This window comes from Mytilus californianus, unplaced genomic scaffold (assembly GCF_021869535.1).
Source record: "Mytilus californianus isolate M0D057914Y unplaced genomic scaffold, xbMytCali1.0.p SCAF_3, whole genome shotgun sequence".
NCBI lineage: Eukaryota > Metazoa > Mollusca > Bivalvia > Mytilida > Mytilidae > Mytilus > Mytilus californianus.
Genome location: NW_026262679.1, coordinates 129487373 through 129507553, shown reverse-complemented (window position 1 = coordinate 129507553; position 20181 = coordinate 129487373). Strand labels below are relative to the sequence as shown.

The window sequence follows — 20181 nt, the reverse complement described above, 5'->3', positions numbered from 1 at the left end:
ATTATCTTGTCTCTTTATACGAGGTGTTGGAATTATTTCACCCAAAGCTGTATCAACCAAAAATATACAACAGAATCCACACAATGCAAACCTTATCAGTTTCCCCATCTTAGCAGCATAGCATTACTGATACTGTATATAAAACTATATCTATTAAATATCCAGAATCTTTAATCCAGTATATTAATACAGTTTTGCTATCTTTGGACTTTGGATTTTATTGATATCCATAACAATTCCATATTAACTCATTTCCTGCACTTTGCCTTGGTTACGGTCTGTTTAATCATTCATTTACCGCATTGATTGAGTTACCTAAGAATTTTATCAAAAAATATGTGTTGTGTATAAAATCTTATGTAGAAAGCTTCCAAAACTGAAAAAAAATGTAGTTTTATATTAGTTCGATGCACAAGTCATGCATGTACCACATGCACTTTAATTTATTGATAAAAGGCCTTCATTGATTATATCTTATTTTTGCTTAGAATATTTGCTTGATGCATATTCCTTCAACAAAAATTTTATATCCCAATAAAAGAGAGTCCACATTGTACATTTATTCGCAATTTGTTGCTTTCAATTGATGTTAATAGATACTTTTTGTTGTAATGTCCTTTTGGTTTTAAGATAGTCAATCGTTTAAAATTGTGATTAAAAAGAAAAAAAAACTAATTTATTGGAAAAGTATGATTGTGAGTTTTAATGTTTATTCTGTACTTAAAATTATCCATTAACTGATAATTTTTACATGAAAATGTATTTTGTAAGGAAAAGGTCATATATTTCAGATATTTTCCCCCATTTTCTCATACTTTGTAATATCATGTAGTTAAAAGCAGATATCGGGTATAGGCCAATGAGACAGCAACAAAACAAAAAAGAAATATATTCAGTTAAGTCAACAGTCTTCATGTGTAATTACACTACATATGAAGCTCGTACAGACCCTAGAACACGTGCGAATAAGATGTATCAGAAAGTTTCACTGATTTGCCATCAACACCGAAGTGAAATGAAAATAAGAAAAGATATAGGAATATAACGGACAACCATTAGTTCCCAAGTCTAAAAGCAAAGAGGCTTTAACGTCATATAAAACGCTGTTATAATATCTAGAAATTGATTGAAAATTTATGTTTAATCTAATTATTGTTTTTCAACTTGTTTTAATGTCCAAATTTTTATCTATCTTGTATTGTTACTTCTTCTTTATTAAAAAAAAATGCGAACCTCTCCTTGTATTAATAGGTGTCAGTCGATTCCGGCCTATCTCTACACCGGCAGCAATTGCCACAGGCTTATACCCTCCCGGGCATTACTACAAGCTAGTCTCCCAGAAAGGAAAAGGTTCAGAATCTACTCTCACAGAAGTCATTCTTCTGCTGAGAGTCAGAGATAAATTCAAGGGCAGACCATCTTACAATATAACAAACATCTTTTATTTAATGCAATAATAATACACAATCGTTATGAATTATAATTAAGCAACGTATTGCGTTGTATCATACAAAATAAAGAATACAGAAAGCAAATGAACATGTTTCCCTGATGTCAAATTTTCTTATTCCTTTTATCGAAATATGCAATATATTGTCTAAGAAAATTTTAGAAGTTGTTTTAAAAGCGTCAATAACTTATGTTGACCTGTAGATCTTTTATTTTTAAACGTCGTTGAATTACTATTGACGAATAAGACTCCGTCATTTCCTTAAAACATTCAAATATAATTTGTCTATCTGCAATCGGTTTGATCTACACAGCTTTGTCTAGGAGCTTTTATACCAGCAGGTATTTATTTGATATGATATAAAATCCATATCGATTTCAACATTTTATGGAACTTTATGTTTCCTTTTATCTATATTTATCATTAACAGAGTCAGATTTCAGTTCGCTCATAAATATTTTTTTTCTAAATAAAGTGAAGACAATTATAACAAATATCAGTAAACTTCCTTCAAATATTATTTTTAAATTACAAATAAGAAATTATTTTTTTTTACTAATTTACTATTGGTGTTGTTAATCATCCATACATCCGAGAAATTTACAGATTTCAATAAAGCATAACATCAAAAATGGGTACATTAAATCAAAATATCAGTCGGTAAATTAACTGAGTAACCCATCGATTGTTTACGCTGTGACAACATTTTTGACGAACAAATCAAAATTAATATAACAATAAGAAGATGTGGTGTGATTGCAAATGAGACAACTCTCCACCAGAGACAACATGACATAGAAGTTAACAACTATAGGTCACCATACGGCCTTCAGCAATGAGAAAAACCAATACTCCATAGTCATCTACAAAAGGCACCGAAATGACAAATGTAAAACAATCCAAACAAGAACACTAACAGCCTGATTTAAGTACAAAACAATATGATATACAGCAACAAACGGCAACCACTGAAAGGCACACACAGAATGTGGCGGGGTTGAACATATTTGCGGGCGCCCAACCCTCCCCTAATCTGGGACAGTGGTGTAATAGCACAACATATGAACAAACTATAAAAATCAGTTGAAAACACTTCCACACAATCTTATCAAACAAAACTTTTCCTATTTAATTTAATGGTCGTTTGGTAAATCTGATTGCAAATATATTTGCTGCAACTCATTTAAATATAAATAAAAAGGTGGTATGAGTGCCAATGAGACAACTATCCATCCAAGTCACAATGTGTTAAAAGTAGACAATTATAGGTCAAAGTATGGCCTTCAACACGGATCCTTGGCTCACACCGAACAGCAAGCTATAACGGGCCCCAAAAAGACTAGTGTAAAAAAATTCAAACAGGAAAACCAACGGTCTAATCTATATAAAAAACGAGAAACGAGAAAAACTTATGAACCACACCAACAAACGACAATCACTGAACAACAGGCTTCTGACTTAGGACAGGTGCATAAAAATGCAGCGGGTTTAAACGTTTTAACAGGCGCCAACCTTTAACCTAACCTAAAACAGTGGTATAACATTACAGCATAGAAAGACACACAATAAAATATCAATTGAAAAGACAATACACAAAAGCAAGTAAATATACAATGAACGAATAAGTTTGATCTATGACACAATATAAATAAAAAAAGATGTTTCAATGTCAAAAAGACAACTTTAACCTAGGACAAAATGGCGTTAGATAAAGTAACGTACACAGGTAAATTTAAATATAATAATTTTGTTGTTAGGAGTACAGAAACATTTTTTACAAAATAAATTTGTTATTCATAGTACGAGTACAGAAGTGAAATTTTTTTTCGTCATGCTAAATACTTATCATAGGTGATACATATTAAAAATAGTAAGACGAGATATAACACAATATAAGTAAACATTGAATAACAGAAATGCATTACAAATTGTGTCAACAGGTCAAATTAGCACAAAAGTACGATTTGAGAGTACTCGCAGTTACTGAAAGCTAGTTAAAAGCCAAAAAAAATTAATAATAAAAAATCATGCATCAGAGACTAAAATCAATTAAAACACGTCCCAGGCAGGGATTTAGTGTTTTAACGCCATGGACAGTCAAAGAAGACATGACTTGTGCAATGCCAAAGTAACGACAGGCAGTAGGATAGTTAGGATTTAACCTTATAATAAATATGTATGGTGCTATGTATAGATATAACAAATTCTAAATAGAAAATAAACGTGGATGTGTATTTATGCATCCCAAAAAACCATTCGAAAAGAATACAATTTTAGTTATGTTTTAATTTGTTGATGACAAAATGCTTTCTTTAATGACAAAGGTAAATATACTAGATATACTTACTAGAGGTATGATAAGATGATTGGATTGAAACTGTTAATTTTCTCCTTGATGATATTTATGTACGTTTCGACAATAAAATGTATCCGAACAGGTTGTAGGTATTCATATGGGCACCAATCGCTTCCCTTTAATAGCAGACTTGTTCCTGTACAGTTTATGACCAAACTCAGTAAAGACCCGTCTAATAGCATTTAATTGATAAATTCAACAACATTACCGTTATCTTGATGATATTTTGTCGTCAAATAATCAAGAATTTTCTAAATATACTGCCGAAATTTACCCAAAGGAACCTACTTTTAATAAATCAAAAAACGGTAATAACTGTCCCTTCCTAAATTTAGATATTTCAGTTTTACACGGGAAACTCTACACAAACATCTACGACAAAAGGAACGATTTTTCATTCCCTATTGTAAATTTTTCTTTTTTGGACGGTGATGTTCCTTCCTGTCGTTTATAATAAGTATCATTCATTTTTGCTTAACGTTTGTGATAAAAATTAAAAAAATAAAACTTGAAGGAAAGTAATATTTTATATATCATGATAAGATAAGATAACTTATTTAACACATTAACAATAAATGGTTATGGCAACAAAATACAGACAAACTACGATAACATATGTAAGGAGTGACAGTGGATAAGTATGAGAACAATATATATACAGACAAACTACAATAACATATGTACAATGAAGGAGTGACGGTGGATAAGTATGAGAAAAATATATATACAGACAAACTACAATAACATATGTACAACGAAGGAGTGACAGTGGATAAGTATGAGAAAAATATATATACAGACAAACTACAATAACATATGTACAATGAAGGAGCGACAGTGGATAAGTATGAGAAAAATATATATACAGACAAACTACAATAACATATGTACAATGAAGGAGTGACAGTGGATAAGTGTGAGAAAAATATATATACAGACAAACTACAATAACATATGTAAGGAGTGACAGTGGATAAGTATGAGAAAAATATATATACAGACAAACTACAATAACATATGTACAATGAAGGAGCGACAGTGGATAAGTATGAGAGAAATATATATACAGACAAACTACAATAACATATGTACAATGAAGGAGTGACAGTGGATAAGTGTGAGAAAAATATATATACAGACAAACTACAATAACATATGTACAATGAAGGAGTGACAGTGGATAAGTATGAGAGAAATATATATACAGACAAACTACAATAACATATGAACAATGAAGGAGTGACAGTGGATAAGTGTGAGAAAAATATATATACAAACTACAATAACATATGTACAATGAAGAAGTGACAGTGGATAAGTATGAGAAAAATATATATACAGACAAACTACAATAACATATGTACAATGAAGGAGTGACAGTGGATAAGTATGAGAAAAATATATATACAGACAAACTACAATACATATGTACAATGAAGGAGTGACAGTGGATAAGTATGAGAAAAATATATATACAGACAAACTACAATAACATATGTACAATGAAGGAGCGACAGTGGATAAGTGTGAGAAAAATATATATACAGACAAACTACAATAACATATGTACAATGAAGGAGCGACAGTGGATAAGTGTGAGAAAAATATATATATCCAGACAAACTACAATAACATATGTACAATGAAGGAGCGACAGTGGATAAGTATGAGAAAAATATATATACAGACAAACTACAATAACATATGTACAATGATGGAGTGACAGTGGATAAGTATGAGAAAAATATATAAATACAGACAAACTACAATAACATAAGTACAATGAAGGCGTGACAGTGGATAAGTGTGAGAAAAATATATATACAGACAAACTACAATAACATATGTACAATGATGGAGTGACAGTGGATAAGTATGAGAAATATATATATATACAGACAAACTACGATAACATATGTACAATGAAGGAGTGACAGTACGTGGATAAGTATGAGAAAAATATAAAAAAAATCAAGTACCTTTTGACAATGAGTTTCTCACTAACAAGCATTTATTCAAATAATTCACAACAATTTTTAATACTGTTGGAGAATTACTATTTAGAATTGATATAAGCAAGTTATATGATAAAGAAGGTAATTTGTTGTTCAATAGAAGATTATTTAACTTTTTAATGTGGTTATCTCTCGAATATTTATAGGAAGAACATTTTAAAAGAAAATGTAGTTCATCTTCAATGTCTTCATTGTTGCAGCAAAGACATATCCTATAGGCTCTGCTTTGGTATATTTAAATATCGCCCTCTTTCAACAGATAAAGTATGAGCACTTATCCTCAACTTTCATAATGTTGATCTATCACATTTGGATTTGCATTGATCGACATATGAGAGTCTTATATTTGGTTTATATAGTATATTAAAGAAGTTTATTTTTTTTTTATTTGATGTCAGTCTCTTTCTATTGAAAGGCTGTATCTTTGATGATCTCTTGGATGTGTTTTAAACAAATTTTAAATCAAAAGGATTTAGATTTATAATTTAATATAATGAAATCCAAGTTTCGAATAAGATTTTTCATATTTATTATCCATGAGTGGTTTTTTTCAGTTGCTTTGTAAATTTTTAGAGCAAGTGAATTATTTGACTCTTTGTGTGATTTACACGTGTATATGTGATTTACACGTGTATAATGCTGTCATGCAAATCATTTTGCTCCAAATCAGCGGATCTGAAACGTATGCATATAGTAAACTTGTTAAAGGATTGCCTATAAGCTATTGCAAACATTAAGAACTGCATGAATACAACGATATGTTAAATTTTTACGATTTTTTTAAATGAAAAAATTATTAGGCCATTACTGCACAAAAATGAAAATTTCCATTGAACTATACATACCAAGGCTCCGTGTTGAAGACCGTACTGTGACCTATAATGGTTTACTTTTATAAATTTTGACTTGGATGGAGAGTTGTCTTATTGGCACTCATACCACATCTTCTTATATCTATATATCTGTTTTTTATATACTTTTAATAGTTCAATGGAAAGAAAAAGGATGAAATATGAATTCTGTTTTCTTCTTTAAAATTGCGATCGAATTTCATTTACATGTATAGCACACGAGTGCAAATCTATCTTCATCGCTATCAAACTGTTGAGATTTCAGTTTTCTGCATTAAGTATTTGTTAAATGTTAAACATTTGAAGAGCAAATAGTTTTAATGAAATCACACTACTGATTGAATTTATGGCTTAAGTCCAAGTAGTTGTATTTAAATACTGTCATTTGCCCAATTAATGGCTATTTACACCCACTTGATGATCCTTTGAAACGTTAAAACAACTACTTCACCTTAAATACATGTATATATATATGGTATAATGGAAGAGGTTTTCATTTAGCATTGGATATGTATGCTGTGTGCGTTTTCATTTTCCTATCTGTATCTTGTAATGTGATTGCTGGGTCTCCAGACTGTTTTGCAAAGATTGACACCATAATTCAAGAAACCTTCCGATGCAAATCAAAACAGATTGTTGGTGTCTCAGTTGCTGTAGTGTCATCTGGAAATGTTATTTTAGAAAAAGGATATGGCGTGAAGGATATAGAAACGAACGATACAGTGACTGCGGATACGTTGTTTGGAGTCGCATCATTGTCAAAAGCTTTTGCAAGTACATTACTTGTGAAACTTATTGAAGAGAACACAAAGTAAGTATGGAGAATGAATTACCTTATATCTTTTCTTTCTATTTGCACTGTGAGGCACCCATTGAATAAAATGTGTTGTTATCATTTGAAAATCATTCAAACTCATTGTTCAAGAAAGTAAATTTTATATTTAAAGTCATTTGTTATGTTATTATAGGATCTTTGAATAAGGATGATACGAGACTATTTATATTCATAAAATAAAATTTACATTTTTATCAAATAAAAATTCAAATATTCATGAAGAATTGAAATGGTTTTGGGTGTAGCCGTGATTTTAAGTTTGCAGGGCGTTGTGTTATACATGCTCAGCTCATTGAACAAAATACGGATACTCTTGTGAAAACGGAGCTTTCTTTGAAAACCGGAAAACATTTTTTTGTTTCTTCTTTAAATTATGAAATAGTTATGGTTTAAACTGTTTAAAAAAACATGGTTTCTCAATTCATTAGCAACCCCAAAAAGAAGTTAGAAGTGACCTTTTTGGGTTCTAAAATACAGCCAGTAAATGCACAGGTTAATCAAACAATATATGGTTCACTTTAAGCAAGAAAACAGATAATTCCTTATGAAAAATATCATTCCACTTTCTTGCCTGAAAAACTTCTGCAGCAAATTTATCAAAATAACTCTTTCTATCTATTTTTTGCATAAAAACTACAATTTTATAAACCCATGTAATTTTACAGCATTAACAATATAACTTCGGTTCTTATCATTTAGAAATAATTAGCTGGTTCATTAAACAATATAAATTGAATCTCGCCATTCACGTCACTACATGAAGCTTTCCTAAGAGTCTTTATATTCGGCTCAATATAGAAATCATTGTGTTCTAAATTGTAATATCAATGGCTGTACTTCAGAGTAGATTTCATATTTATAGGCGTAACTAATAGTGTAGCAAGACATGAACTTATGCAATATCATATATAAATCTGTACACAAAATTGATTGCTACACTTGTTAATTTGCTTTTAAAATAATTAAATCATAAAAAGCTTTACATGATAGGTCATATTTTTCTTTATCTTGTATGTAAAGCAATTATACACTTAATCCCTACATTTGTGATTTATGTATATATATATATATAAGTATAATTTCAGATACTCTTTAAACACAAAAGTCAGTACCATCTTCAAAAACGAAGGGATTTTTCTCGATTCGTTGAGGTCAAAGTATGCTACCATACGAGATCTTTTATCTCATAAACTGGGGATACCAGGAAACAACCGTATACGATTGGATAACAATTTGACACGTGCTAATGTAATACAGTAAGTAAACCATTTAATATATCATGCTAAACATTAATATCAAGACAAATCATAATTCTATATGAAGTTAAACAAATCGCTCTTTGTAATATTGTTCTGAACATGCATGAAATAATTTCCACTGGACGTTAAGCAACCAACAACCAGTCATCTTTATAATAGTTCAGTTCTACTGGGTTAATATCAACGTAACATCGTCGGTTGATGTTGTTTTTATTTTATTTAATTTGTGGTGGGGATTCAGTCATACTTATTATACAGTTTCTTACTTTTTCAAATTTCAAAAGAAATGTTTTATTACTTCTGTGCTCAAAACCTGTGTTTCTGGACAATTTTCTTTCATAGCCAAAACTCTGTCGTAGATCTCATTTCGAATCGTGTTCCTGACTTTGACACAAGATATGACATGGCAATCGTATGTAATAAAATTGAGAATGGAAACGGGGAATGTGTCAAAGAGACAACAACCTGACCGAAGAGCAGAAAACAGCTCAAGGCCCCCCATGGATCTTCAACACAGCGAGAAAATCCCACACCCGGAGACGGGCTTCAGCTGGCCCCTATACAATCAAACTCTGGAAATGCACTTTGTTTGTTTGTATATTAATACCCTGACTTATGATAATTCAAGTTATTTCGGACTTCACATTTTTCGAAACACCGTGGTGATGAAATTTATTTCGCGGACTTTTTAAAGCAGTTGAGTCATCAAAGTTGGGCAATGACGTTATTGATATACCTAACTAAGTGTTTGTAAGTTCAATTGGTTTTCATTTTCTCAATAAACTATGTATACTTGTTCTATTTGTAATGTGGTTATCAATCAAGTCAGTATTAGAAAAAATACAGTTCTAGAATAATGCAATATGTTCAAACTTATGCGTAAGGTTCTCATTCATACGTTAAATAAGGATGCTAATAACTTAAGGTTCTTTTTTAATTTAAATCGTTCACTAATTTTTACTGTGCATTCTGCTTCTACTTTTTAGCAGTTTTTGCACACCCATTTCAAATTTAAAATCCTGCAAATCAGTAGGACATTAGTTTATAAACCTGACGATAATTATGATGTTGACATTTTTTGACTCACCAAATGAAAATCATTTTTCTTATTATTTAGCCGATTGAAGTATTTACAATCAAAAGGATCGTTCCGAGACAGTTTCTTCTACAACAATTTGATATATGGTGTACTGACGCATATCGCTGAATTGATTGGTAGAGAAAGTTGGGAGAAATTAGTAAAGACACATCTGTTTGATCCAATCGGTATGAACTCTTCTTCCTTTTTGACAACAGCTGACTTTGAGAAGATTGACTTAGCTAAGGGGTACATTGATTATTATGGTAATTTGAAACCTGTTCCATTTGAGTTTTCCAGGTGAGATTTAACAAGGCACGTTGTATTTATTTAATCCTAATCTTATATCTTATAGTTTATTTGAAAGAGACTTATAATATTGTAAAATTAGACTATTATTTCGAGAAAAAAAAATTGCATTATTTTTATTATTTTTTTTAATACATGTATATTGAAGTATTCTTATTTAACCGTCTACGATAAGTTTCCGGTGTCGTTTTCTTATGAGTCACTCATCAGTGGGAAATGTTTTTGATCATAGTTATGTATTTGATTTTGTAAATTTAATATAATTATGTTGTACATGGACAAACGAGAGGAGGCACTTTTTGATGGTTTATTGCCTCCAAAAAATAATTCCAGTCTTTTTTTTCAAATAATATAAATTGCTTCAGGCATCATTTCAGTCAAAGAAGTTCTTATCAAGCCGTCTTTGAAAACGCATCTCTGAACAAATTTGCTAGACTTCCACTTTTTAAACATTGAATCCTGTGTTATTAAAGCGTATCAGGATAGAAACAATAAGTGTATTATTAAACATATTGCGAAAAGCTAATGGAATGCCCGGTCTGCTTGTTTTGTTAAAAAACATTTTCGTCAGAATTCCAAATTGCTTTGTATTTGCCATATTATGCTTGCTATGTGAAAACATTGTCGACATTTATTGGTAAAATGTGTGTCAATTTTCGTCGAAGTTATGCCTGAAACTAGGAGGCATAGATTACATGTAAAATCATAATTCTTTTATTCAAATTTTCATTTATTTTGTTCTCTTGTATAAGTTGGACATTTGTCAAATCTCGATTTTACACCACAAACCAACCACTTTAGATCATAAACTAAAACAATCCGAACATTAACATGTATTTTCACGTTTCTGTACACACATAAAAGACGCCTATGATCGTTTACTTATTATCATACTTTTTGGTCTTAAGCTCTTAAACTGTTCTTATACATCCTTTGCTTACAAATATTCTGCTTTGAGTGGTCCTGATAAACTTAATCCAGGAAAAAGCTTCCGATGCATGAAATTTATAAAGCATTGTTTTCTTTTTTAAATATTTTACAGACGATGGGCAGACTTGTGTGGTTCTGGTTGTGTATTGTCTTCGGCACGTGATATGGCAAAATGGATGAAATTCTATCTTGATGAAGGGAAACTAGCTGATGGCACAAGACTTATTTCAAAAGAGGCCTTTAAAGATTTAACGAGACCAGGAAATGTCATTGCGACTACCTATACGTCAACATATTTTACAAAACCAAAAGTTCCTGTTACAACAAGTAATACAGGATATGCCTTGGGGTGGAGAACTGGACACTATAGAGGTATAAATATATATATATTTATTCCTGTCATAATTGTTCTGCATATTTTCAATCCCTTATTTGTAATCATATATCCTTTTATCCACGTGAAAGACACGGGTATATTAAAAATCATTAAATATCTTCATTCTATAAACTAGCACGCGCAGATGCCGACGATATCATTGAACAAATCCTCTCAGAAATATCAGTCGTACACAAACTTAAATATACGCATATACATAAGTATAAACATCAACTGTTAAATTTTTTCTCATTTTTTATTCTTAAAATTAAAATATTTTCTTCTTATTTTAGGATACAAAATGCTAGAACATTCGGGAACTACGTTTGGTTACAGAGCATTGCTTTCCGTTTTCCCAGATGCTGACGTAGCCATTTATACTGCCATGACCGGAAATGATCCCAGTTATTTATACAGACAATCATTACATAATGTAATATTTGACATATATATGGGTTATACACCTTGGTTAAACTCATCGACAATTTGCTCCTATCCAAGACCATGGCTAGATGCAAAAGTTAAATCTTCTAAGCCAAGGTACAGTAAAGGTAGGAATCCTACGCGTCAGATTACTGACTACTATGGAATATACAAGAATCATGCTTATGGAAACCTTGAAGTGAAAAAACACAAAGATGGTAACAAATTAACAGTGGTTTATGGTTTTGGTAACTTCGTTTTGTATCCTAAAAACAAAACAGATGAATTTTATGGTGAGTCTATCGGGACTACGGCACACATATTCAACTTTTACTCATTTAAATTCCGTTTTGAAAATAAAACTGTAAAATTAGAGATACCAAATTTTGAATCAAAAGATCCACCAGAGTTTATCAGATCAGCGGAGACAAATCTTACAAACAAAAGCTGTTTTCTAAATGTGTCAAACCATGTCTGCTTCGTTTTGCTTTATTTTGCATTTTCAGCGTTGCTGGTTTAATGTGTGTAAATGAAAGGATGGATATTTTTTTAATAAAAGCTTCAGTATTAATATTATGTTAAGTATAGATTCACCGCTCTTGTTGCGAAGTTTGAATGGTCTACGAAATGCATTGTCAAGCTGACTTTAATATCCAGTAGATTCCTAGTTCGCAGAAGAACCATAAAAATCAGGATTTACTAACGTTGGGAAAATTAATGAAGAATCCTTATTTTCAAACAAAGACACGATGTTTAGTCACCGTTTTACGTTTACTAATCCTCACACCAGTGGGCTTATCACTACACATAAAATTACTTTATCAACAAACTAAAAGAGTATAAAAATAATGCATAAATCGTGTCTTAATTTTACTTTAAGAATTTCAATCAAATAATTTACATAAATTTCAGCCGACAATATTCCCGGTGTTGACTTGACTGCTTGTTTTGGTGAATACAGGAGGCGCTCTTGTCTCAAAGCTTGTTACTTTTACGCTATTGATGGTACTTCTACCATGCAAATTAGAAGAATGAAATTGTATTGAAGAAAGATCAATAATTTTGTGAACAATATTAGTCCCTTCGCCAACAAATTTGTCAGATGTTCCTTTTGGATATAGAAGCCATGATCCTATCCCATAATTCATCTGCAACGTGTTTGCTGACATATTCATGAAAACGTGTAGGTCGCCGTACATACTGTTGTGGTAAACGCCTACATAAAAACTTAGCGACCTTGTTGGGTGGATACTCTTGTTAATCGGATGATAACCACTAGAAGATTGGTTATACCACGGTTCGGGAAAGGAACATACTGTTGTTTTATTTAACCATGGCCCCTCTCCTAGCAGCAGATCTCCGATATAGTTGTGGAGTAAATAGCGGAATCTATATCCGGAATCGTCACCAGTCATTGTTGTGAAAAAACCTATGTTCATGTCCGGAATCAGTGTCACCAAGGAACTATAACCCCATGTTGTACCAGTGTGTCGTAAAACTCTGTATCCTAGAAAAATAGTAACATACTCGATTTCTTAAAATTAACACCCATGCCAAAACTACATGTATTATTTAAGGGCAGGGGTTAAAATACAAAGTACAGAATACGATCGTATGCCGATTCATATCGATATTACTACTGCAGCGAGCATGATACGATATTTCTCCTCTTGAGATATATTTATCTGTCGAGTGTGGAAAAATATCGTATCATACTAGATACCGTGGTGATACATGTGATATCCGTTCCTCTAATAATTCTAGACGTTACATAGACAACATTATTTTCTTTTTCTTTAAAGATCCTTTTCTTTATATAAATGGTTATCAGACTTGCTCGCCCTTTTCATGATTGAAAAAAGGTTACCGAACTCCAAATGAAATTCAAAAAGGAGAAGTCCATAAAAACTGACAAAATCAAACGCTATCAGTGAATTTTGACACATGAATAACTGAAATCAAGCGATACAAAAATTCGGGTCAGGAAATTGTTAAACGACTTAAAATATGTTAACTATTCTTTGTGTTATTTTTCATCTTCTAAATTAAAGTCACAAGAATTTTCGAAATCACGATTGTTCTTCAGTGCTCTTCAGTCTCTAAGTGTTACTATTCATCGCGTTTTAAGTGATTTTAAATATGCAATTTCCCTATGATCTCATCATAAGTCAAGTTTTTCTGTGAATTAAAGGGGTTGTTGGGTATACATCAATGAATGAGACAGATGAATGCAGATTTAAGATCCTTAGAATTTTCTTTTTCATTTGGGTTTGACCGTTTCTGATGAAGCTAGTCTCTGAAGGTATCATCAGCTCAGTAGTCAAAGCTTTGATACTGACCTCACCTTTCTTAAATTCTACGTTCAGAAAATAAGAAATCATTAAGAAACTAAGGTTCCAACTCCATCAGTCCATGGAAGTATTATATTGACAATGTAATACTTCCATGATCAGACAAAATTGACCTTAGATATATTTGGTTATTCTTTTTATGTCCTTTTTGATCATATAGCTCCTTTAATATTTGTACAAGTACATCATTGGCTTCCAAATGTCTTGTTTGTAGCTTTTCTGATCATGGAAAATTCATATAGAAAAACAACCCATTAAATCATACAATCATTTCTGTAATATCATGTTTATCTTCAAAATACAGTGGGGATGTGCTGCCATTTTTTTGTTTATATATTTTAGCCTCCGATAGGTTTTGATATATATGAGGCATCCTCGATAGAACAATGAGCACCTGTCAATACAAGATAACAATCTCCAAACTTCAGGAAATCAATTTTAGGCAAACATATTCAATCAATAAACCACAATGTTAACGATATTCTATTTGCTGGGGTTTTTTTTTTCTGTCAATGAGCTGACTGCATTAAAAATTGATGAATGCCAATATCAGCCTGACACCATTAGAAATGGAAAAAGAATGCGGAGACATGTGTTACAAATCTGAACAGTAAATAAGACTTGCCTCTGTATACTCCATTTTTCCATCCCAAGGCGTAGTTTTCTTCTAAAGAGGACACTGGAACTTGTGGTCTAGAGAAATATTTTTCTGACGTTGGAGCTGTGATAGTATTCCGCCTTTTGTGGAGTGTCTCCATATCATTCTCACTTAAAATTTGTTGTCCTGCTTGGTTACGTCCCTTATTCAAATGGAAAAGCATCCACTTTGAGATGTCCACCGCATTACTCATGATATTGGTAGATCCACCCATTTGTCCCCACCGTCTGTCAATCAAAATATAATGATCAAAACTGTTCGTTCGCGTGACAATCGTGCTTACCTTATAATTATATCTAAGCGATAACCTTAAATTGTTTTTCGATATGAACATAACAATTAACTGCAATATGACATCGACTCTTCTGATAAGACAGCTGAACCTCACCATGTTTAAAGGGTTCATAGCAAACATAGTCTTCACGCTTTGCCTAGTAGTAATTGGGTTCAAAGTGACACTTTTTGAATTGATTTTTACAATATAAATTTTAGCTCTGTTTTTTTATGTGGTGAATATCTCTGCTGAAATAAATATTTTCGTTCGCAGTAAATTTGTTTGTACTGTCGGGTTGCTGCCACTTTACGTGGAATGTTCGACATCTAGATACCAGAATTTTACAAGTCAGGGTTTTCAGAAATTTGGGTTCTCATTGCTCTTCAACTTCGTACTTTATTTGGCCTTTTTAACTTTTTTTATTCAAGCGACACTAAGGAGTCTTTTAGAGACGAAAAACGCGTCTGGCGTACAAAAATGTGAATCCTGCTATCTATGATGGGTTTATTTTCACTAATGGTAAATCTGAACTGAAAACACATAATTGGTTCTAGTCAAAGTGCTTTTGTAGATTGATTATCATCAAGTGAGTTCTGATCTAAAAGTTGGAAAATCAAAAACATAGTTCAGGATAACATTTTCACGGTTCCAATTAGATAAGTAAAAGATCAAATAAGTACAATCCACAGTTTGCATTATATATATAACCAGTATATTATAAAACTGCAGATAAACACGTGCAAAATTATTGTGTTAATCAAATCCATAAAAATAGTAAGAAAACTCATCAAAGATATCAGGATTATTAGAGACTAAAGTCCTGGCACTACCATCTTAGGTGAACAATTAACGAAAGGATTTCATACCATTTCAAAATAGTTGGACACTGAAAATTTATCAAAGTCCACGTATGTAAGTATTCAATCATGCCATTATCTGGGTAAATCCTTGTTAATTTAGTCACTTTTCACCAGCAAATGGTTTCGAAATAATTTAACCATGTCACGTATTGAATGTGTTGTGTAAGCCCAAACTATTTTTTTATTTTCCATAATTGTTTCCTTTTAAACTTCCTCCTGATGAGAAAATATGCAAAAACTCTATATAAATCACAAGGTCAACTTTGCTTAAAGGAATTGGAACTTTAGGTTCTTGATAGTTTTTTAATTTATCAAAGGAGAATTTAACAGATGTATGTTATAAATCATGTTAGTACCGAAGCACTAAAAACTATATTGATGTTTCCCTCGAGGACTAGCAGTCCACCAGCAAAGATATCGACCCAGTGGTAGAACATTAAAATAACACTACGAATTTGGTGCTTCTAAAGCGCGTACTGGATTAACCTTCATCAGAAACGCTCAACCCCAAAACGTTATAACCAAAGGATGTGTAAATAATTGAACATATGGAGAGCTATGTGACCGAATGGGACAGAATGAGAATATAAAAGTACTTGACTACTTTAAGAGCTAAGAATGCACGAAATTATTGAGGAGCTACATGACCATCAGTGACCTAAAAAGAATAGCCAAGTCCACTTAAGATCATATTTGCATGAAGTAATTGAATCCTTAGTGTCTTTTTAATTTCTAATTTACAAAAATGCTATAAAGCATATCACCATGGTGTTACCTCCGGCACAACCATTCACCCAGTAATAGAACGCTCAAACCCAAACATTTAAGAGCCAAGAATACCGGTATGTAAATACTTGAAAAATTAGAGAGCTATATGACCAAAAGGGCAATAACGAGAATAAACAAATCCACATGAATTAACTTTTATCTGTAATATTAAAGTAATTTCTTCACTAATCATTTAAGGAAGCCATGTTTTAAATCATGAATATGAATAACAGTTTGATATGCAATACTATTGGCATTTGACATTTTAGTAGCTAAGAGATCTGTTTACCGCCTTTCTACAACTTACACAAAAGGTAATTTTACTATTCCCGTATTAAGGGAATAAACTGAAAGGAGTAAATCCCCCAGATTTCAGATAAAGGCTTAACATAAAGAAGATGAAAGGTGTACAAAGGCCAATCTCATTGACTTCATCTCTCTACCTATGTACTAAATCAGAGCGAGAGACGAGGCAAGTCTTAAATTCGGTCAATTCAAGGATATGAATCCCTCAGAAGCACACATCTTTCCAGGAATGATAACCGTAGCTGTATTTGGCGAAACCTTTCGGAATTCCTCTGCTCTTTAACCTTATTTGATTTACTTTATTTGGCCTTATTATTTTTTTTTATTCAAGCGTCACTGACATGTGATGAGTCTTTTGAAGACGAAACGCGCGTCTGACGTAAATTTTGTTATCCCTGGTATCTATGATGAGTTTATCTACATGTTTAGCCTTTAAAACCCCATACAAAAAATCAAAATAAGTACCGGTTCATAGCAAAATTCACTGGCACAGGACTTCCCGTTGCATCATCAGTTGCATATCCCTTCGCAACGTTACCAGTCAAATCAACTCTTGTCATGAAAGAAGAACTTGACATTCCTAGTGGTGTATACAATTCTTCTTCAATTAGATCCTCCCATCGTTTCCCGCCAATTCTTTCAGCAACAACACTTGCCAGTCCATACATCATATTGTTATACAAGTAAGTCTCCCGAAACGGATGTACACTGTGAACTTTCTGTGAGCGACTGGAAATGTGAATTGAAATGATGTGTATATTATTTGATCAAATAAAGAATGAAATATTTGGTATTGGTTTAGTATAAATTTAATTTACATATATTTCTAAAGGAAATTAATATCGTTTTTTCCAGTTTAAAAATATAAGCTAGATTTTTTGGTTACCTTGAACATTCTGTCTATTTTTGTGTTGTGCAATTGTAATTGTCTTGTCTTGCGTTTTTGATTTTGTTAGTTTAGTGCTAATGACTTTTTTTCTAGAATTTTTTTCAGCGAGCATTTTTTTTTATACCACTTGCAGTAATAGCAAGCATGATGCATTGTATTTAATAACTATCTGTCAAAACGATGGTAAGGGGCAAATTTAGTTCCAGCTCCAATCGTCAAGACGTAACATTGTTTATAAACAACTTTTACAAAACACACGAATACATACAAATGCATTTTTTTTTACTTTTACTGTAATCTGATTTGGTAAACATTGAATATTTCGTAGAAAAGGATGCATGTTCAGATATGTTTTTTTTTCATGGATATTATTTAAAAGAAAGAGATTAAAGAAAAAACAGTTACAAAGAAGAGTACAATCATAATTTACCTTGCAATATCATCTCTTGTAAAATTCGGATCCAATCTCATTGAATTATGAGGTGGAAATCCCATAGTATGAGATAGAAGGTCTCGTATATTTCCATTGTCAGTACGAATATGTGTTGTAAACTTGAAATTTGGTAAAATATCCGCAATATGACTATATATGCTCATACTGAAAAAGAAGACAACTGAAAACTCGTAATCAGTATTTTTAAAAGTCACAGATTAAAATGAGTTGGAAATTCCACGTCTTTATAATCGAGACATGAATGACATATCTTCCATTTATAAAATATTGAAATTACAAAGATTTCCTTACAAAGAAAGGGATATTGTATGGTCTGCTTAGTGTTCCGAAAGTCTCTCTAATCTGGAGCGTCCAGTAATCAATACTCCTTTAAAAATAATTGACAACAAAATTAATACATCTTTGACACTGAGTAAGGAAACTATTTGCCAGGGAACATGGTACTTCTCCAAATAATATGCAGGCAAGATTTTTGTGCTTTTTATTCAATTACATATTTGCAGAATGCAGTGTGCTAATCTTTCGGCAAACAACTAACATTTCACTTATTTACGTCAGTTAATATAGAAAGTAAATTCATTCAAATCAAATTGTAGAATAAAGTTAGATATCTGCTTCAATTTCAGCCACCAATACAATGATACTGCAATGTTTGGTAATACATTTTTGTCAGTTTATAGATAGCCACATCTCATTATTTTTACTTCACACCACAGATCTGCTGCCTGAGGATGTTTGTTTCCAAGTATGAGGAATTCCATTTCCCAATGTGTAACACACCTGCTTCCTTTTGGTTTTTTTTCATGTGTTTATATTTGAGGCTAAAATCTATTTCAAAATCAATCAAATTGATAAAACTGCTATACGAAAGACATTTTTGTGAGAGTGGTGTCCATGGTGTAACTGCATATGGTGTAACTGTTTGTGGTCAACATCACGACTTTATTGCCCATTATATTGTGTTTCCCAAATAATTATGGAAATATTGATTCAGTAAACATTTCTTGATTTTTTATTGAAGGCTGTATCAAATAACTTACTATGACCATTGGACAGTATGACAAGATTCAAATGTATAGCAAAAATATTTCAATCGTTTCTTGTGTCCTTTATTGTGATGGTTCGTATCATACAAGTTTGTTTTTTTTTAAATCCTTAGTGAAATTAATGTCAAATGTACAGATTTTCATCCTCTTGTACTTTATGTTTATTTAATGTAATTGCTGCTACATTCTTTTTGGCATACATCATCAAAGTAGAGGGTAGTTTATTTACATAAATATTTGACTTGTTACTCGCTATAGTTGTTTCCTGTTATATAACATACTATATTGTGTGTCGTTATTTTGTTGAACGTATTTCTTATTGCATCTGATCCTACAGGCATTTTGGATTATTCAAAATACAAACAAGTTTTATCTATCATATATCACATTATTTCAAGAATACATATAGGAACTTACTTCGAATGTTTGGCCAACAATTTCACCAGAAGAGTCGAACAAAATGCTTTGGACATGGACGCAATACCAAATAATGTATGATCAGTAACTGGTGAATTTGTAGATAAATCTCGAACGCCATAGCCCTTTGTCAATATAACCTTCCCGTCTTTTACAATTGCTAGAGCCAGTCCTGGATTTTTGGTATGACATTTCAGTCCCTAAATGGAGGCAATGCTGACAAATGTACCATTTCAGTTATCATTATATGAAATATAATAGCATAAAGTGAATTGT

General features: G+C 31.8%; 2 protein-coding genes across 2 annotated transcripts; one reads left to right on the top strand and one right to left on the bottom strand.

Moving 5' to 3' along the window:
* Window positions 1-7123: 7123 nt before the first annotated feature.
* On the top strand, window positions 7124-11595 carry LOC127733766 (gigasin-6-like). The gene is made up of 4 exons (XM_052243079.1): window positions 7124-7483; window positions 8593-8763; window positions 9884-10144; window positions 11196-11595. Exons 1-4 carry the CDS (start codon window positions 7182-7184, stop codon window positions 11593-11595), a joined length of 1134 nt encoding a protein of 377 aa, XP_052099039.1. The 5' UTR covers window positions 7124-7181.
* Window positions 11596-12790: 1195 nt separating this feature from the next.
* LOC127733765 (penicillin-binding protein 4-like) lies at window positions 12791-19203 on the bottom strand. Its single transcript, XM_052243078.1, has 4 exons — window positions 19154-19203; window positions 17565-17828; window positions 14859-15118; window positions 12791-13389 (listed from the first exon to the last, which is right to left on the bottom strand). Exons 1-4 carry the CDS (start codon window positions 19201-19203, stop codon window positions 12791-12793), a joined length of 1173 nt encoding a protein of 390 aa, XP_052099038.1.
* Window positions 19204-20181: the final 978 nt, after the last annotated feature.